The sequence below is a fragment of the Corvus brachyrhynchos genome, unplaced genomic scaffold (assembly GCF_000691975.1).
Source record: "Corvus brachyrhynchos isolate BGI_N302 unplaced genomic scaffold, ASM69197v1 scaffold466, whole genome shotgun sequence".
Classification (NCBI taxonomy): Eukaryota; Metazoa; Chordata; class Aves; order Passeriformes; family Corvidae; genus Corvus; species Corvus brachyrhynchos.
In genome coordinates this window covers 2,393,728-2,397,093 of record NW_008238635.1, presented here as the reverse complement: position 1 = coordinate 2,397,093, position 3,366 = coordinate 2,393,728, and the positions used below count along the sequence as shown (strand labels likewise).

Sequence of the window (3,366 nt, the reverse complement as noted above, 5' to 3'; positions counted from 1 at the left end):
GAGCACAGCTCTAGAGAGACCACTTGGAGTACTGACAGTGCACTTCAGGTCACCAGTAGCTCAGCAGCAGCAGAGCCGTGGGTGAACCCTGTGTCTCTGTCCTTTCCTCTGGGAAAAACCATGGGTCTTCACAGAGTGTTTCTGAGTGTTGTGAAAGAGCATTTCTGCTGGCATCACAGGTGCCAGGGAGGGTGGAGGGCTCTGAGGTAGCTGCTGGGCCTAGGAGTTGAGGGGCTGCCAGCAGCCCTGTCCCCACTGCTGCACCATCATCTCACAGGGGCAGACAGCGGCTCTCAGAGGTGATGTAGCATTGAGCCAATGATGTGTAAAGATGTCCAGGGAAACCTGATTCCTGGCCCTGTCCTCAGGGAAGCTGCCACAATCTCTTCCTGGCAGAGCTCCTCACGGCAGCTTTCACCGGATCCCTTCTTGTTCCTCTGGCAAACAGATTACTCCATGAATGAACAGCAAACACAGCAGCTCTCTGCTTGTTCCTCCCAATTGCTTTTGAGCCAGCTTTTCAAAGCTGTTTGAACTTGGTTGGGAAGAAGCCTCAGAATTCCCACAGCTGTTCCCAAACCCCAATGTATCCTGGAGGAGAATTCCTCACTGCAATATACAGCGCCACAGCCTTTCTCCCACAGGAACTTGTTTAGGCTTTTTACAGCTTAAGCTTGAATTTGGTTCCTAGCAGTACATGCAGAAAAATGCTCCCCCAATCTTCCTTCTCCACTAAAGCAGGAAGACTGACGTTTCCTTTTCTTTCCAGATCGACGGCAGTGGTGTGCAATTGTTGTCCTCTTCATCATCTTGCTAGTGGTGCTCATCCTAATTTTTGTTCTGTGATGACAAAAACTGAACTTCCTGGGACGCCCCCTCCCCGTCCCCTCGCCCCGGCAGTGCGGGGAAGTGAAACTCTCCCCGTTTCCGTCCGCCCACCGAGATCCCCGGCAGGAACACCCGCACCCAGCTCTCGCCATCCTCCTCCGAGGACTGCAGCTCGGCTTTGCCAGCATCTCCTCTGGCCCCGGGGAGAGGGGGGGAGGACTGGAGCTGCCTCCTCCTCCGTGCGATGCAATCTGGACCTGGGCTCCGGGCCTGGATCCAGGGAACTGGAGGGGGACCTGGCCCCCGCACTTCCACCCGGTGCAGGTAGGAGCCGGTGGGATGCGGACACAGAGCAGCGAGCCCTGGGGAGGACGGGACAGGGGGGAGGAATTACTGAATTCACTGAGCATTACAAACTGCGTTGCCAGTGCCAGCCCCAAGCATTACTGGGAAGGGTGAAACCCCCCCCCAAGCCACGGCAAGGGAGGGGAGCCCTGGCCCTGCTCCCCCTGCCCCTCCCTGCCTCCTGTGGGCTGGCTCTGTGCCACCAGTTCACTGCCGAGAGAGCACAGTGAGTCCCAGCAGAGCTTTCCTACCCTCTACACCTGGGCAGAGGCAGAGCTGTAGGGTCTCGTGTCCTGCCATCGGCCACCGAGGCCCTGTCAGACACTCCAGAGCTTTAAACCTGGGGTGCTGCACGCCGAGCACTGGCAATCAGCCATGAGCCAGAGAGGGAGAGTCTTAAAGCTTTTAAAATTGCCTCTCTCGTTATATAGGCCTCTAAAGCTCATTGACTGATGCTTTATTTGCCCTTGCATAACTGAGTCACTGCTTCTGTTTAACAGCTGCTTCCCTTTGGCAAGTGATTTGTCAGGTCTAAAATAACTTATTTTTTTTAAGGAAAAAAAAGACTTTAAAGATTTTTTTGATGACCATTCGAGCTACGTTCTCTGCGGGTGCACGACACGCATAATCAGAGGAGCGGTGCTCAGTGATGTATTTTAAGTGTATATGAACTTGTAAATAGGATGTCCTAATTTTTCCCCAACCGCTATTTTTTGGACACCTCTGTTGTCAGCAACCAAAAGGCAGGAGATTCAAAGCTAGATCATGTTTCCATATTCCTTCCCAGTCCTTTTGTTACCTCCCAGTTGTTTGTCACTCGAGTTGTCTCAGCAGAGTTGGATTCCTTACAGGGAATGTAGAGTAGCCAGGCGGGCAATACCAAAAATGTGGTGAAAAAAGAAAGCTCACTTGGGCAGCGTGACCGGGGAGGAACAGGTGGAGGAGTCGTGCTGCACACACCGATTGTGGAATATGGGGTGACTCTTCAGGAAAGCAAAAACGGTTTCTTACTCCAGTCGGCTCCCATATTTTAAGTTGCAAACATGAAAAGACTCAGCACAGGCTGGCTTATGGCTCCCAGATGGGGCTGGGGGAGGAAGTTAATTGGCACTGACGCAAAGACTTCTGCTGAAATTGCAAATCACCCCCAAAATCATCCCCCCCGCCTTAGAATCTCACCACCGGACGGCTTTACCTCCGGGACTGAACACTCCTCCCCCCTGGCTTCGTGGCTCCGTCCAAGGTCTGCATGGCCCTCCCCCCGTCCCTCCCGCAGGCGCTGGACGCGCAGCCGGCGGCTCTGTGCCTTCCGCAGCCGGGCAGGGCTGGACGGAGCCTCCCTGCCCGCCTGGGTGCTCCTCAGTAACGCACACCTGGTGCCTCGGCGCCCACCTGCACTCATGATTCCACAGTGGCTCCTTATCCTTGCAGAGCATCCCGTTTCTGGTTAACGCTGCAGGGAGTAGGTGGTGTCTGCTTTCCAAGGCCGGCTGTGGCAGTGCCTGCACCGCTCCGTGCAGGAGCGTCTCCCCAGGAGCGTGGGTCTGGGCAGGGAGCAGGGCTCGCTGCCAGCCGGTGTTTGCACACCTCTGATCCCCACGTTACTTACAGCGTGGTTGTGCATCCTTTGGGAACGACGCCCATGCAGCACCGCTCCTTTGGTAGTCCAGGAGGCGGCCCAGCTGCTGGCATCACCACAAGCCACCCAAGTGTCTCTGGTCCCTTCCCCTGTGTACATTTGCTTTTCTGTCGCTGGTGGTGCCCCTCCCTTTAACACTAAATAAAGGTGCAGCAGCGCAGATCTCCGGTCCTTCTTGCCCGACTCTTGCTCCTGGGGCAAGCTCGGGGTTTCCTGGCACTACAGAGTGGGAAAAGCTCTCCCACCAGCATTTGCCAGGCATTACCCTCCTGGCTTTTGAGGCATAAGCAGCATCTGCAGTTTCTGGGGTCACCTCAGCATTGTGGGCTGCTGTGCCCAGACGTGGGGTTGCTGCAGCAGCTGTACCCAGATGTGGGGCACCACCGTGCAGAGGGCAGCCATTGCTGCCATGCCATCGCTGCTGGAGAGACCCATTCCACGCATGTGTTTTGCCTTCCATGGCTGGAAAAAAGAACCCCTCAAATTCCCCAAGGAGGCCTGCAGGTGGCTGAGCCCCCCCCTCTGCCTGCCCCGGGGCCCGCCCGCCACCCCAC

The 3,366-nt window shown here is 56.0% G+C and overlaps 2 protein-coding genes across 2 annotated transcripts in view; one reads left to right on the top strand and one right to left on the bottom strand.

The window, feature by feature from the left end:
* The window catches only part of STX6 (syntaxin 6), a 12,522-nt gene extending 9,548 nt beyond the window's left edge, over positions 1-2,974 (top strand). The window contains exon 8 of the mRNA XM_017737404.1: positions 770-2,974. Within this exon, the coding sequence (XP_017592893.1) occupies positions 770-846 (77 nt within the window). The 3' untranslated portion in view covers positions 847-2,974. The remainder of the gene's footprint in view (positions 1-769) is intronic.
* The window catches only part of KIAA1614 (KIAA1614 ortholog), a 4,094-nt gene continuing 2,806 nt past the window's right edge, over positions 2,079-3,366 (bottom strand). Inside the window, exon 6 of the mRNA XM_017737403.1 lies at positions 2,079-2,156. Coding sequence (XP_017592892.1) covers positions 2,079-2,156 — 78 coding nt within the window. The remainder of the gene's footprint in view (positions 2,157-3,366) is intronic.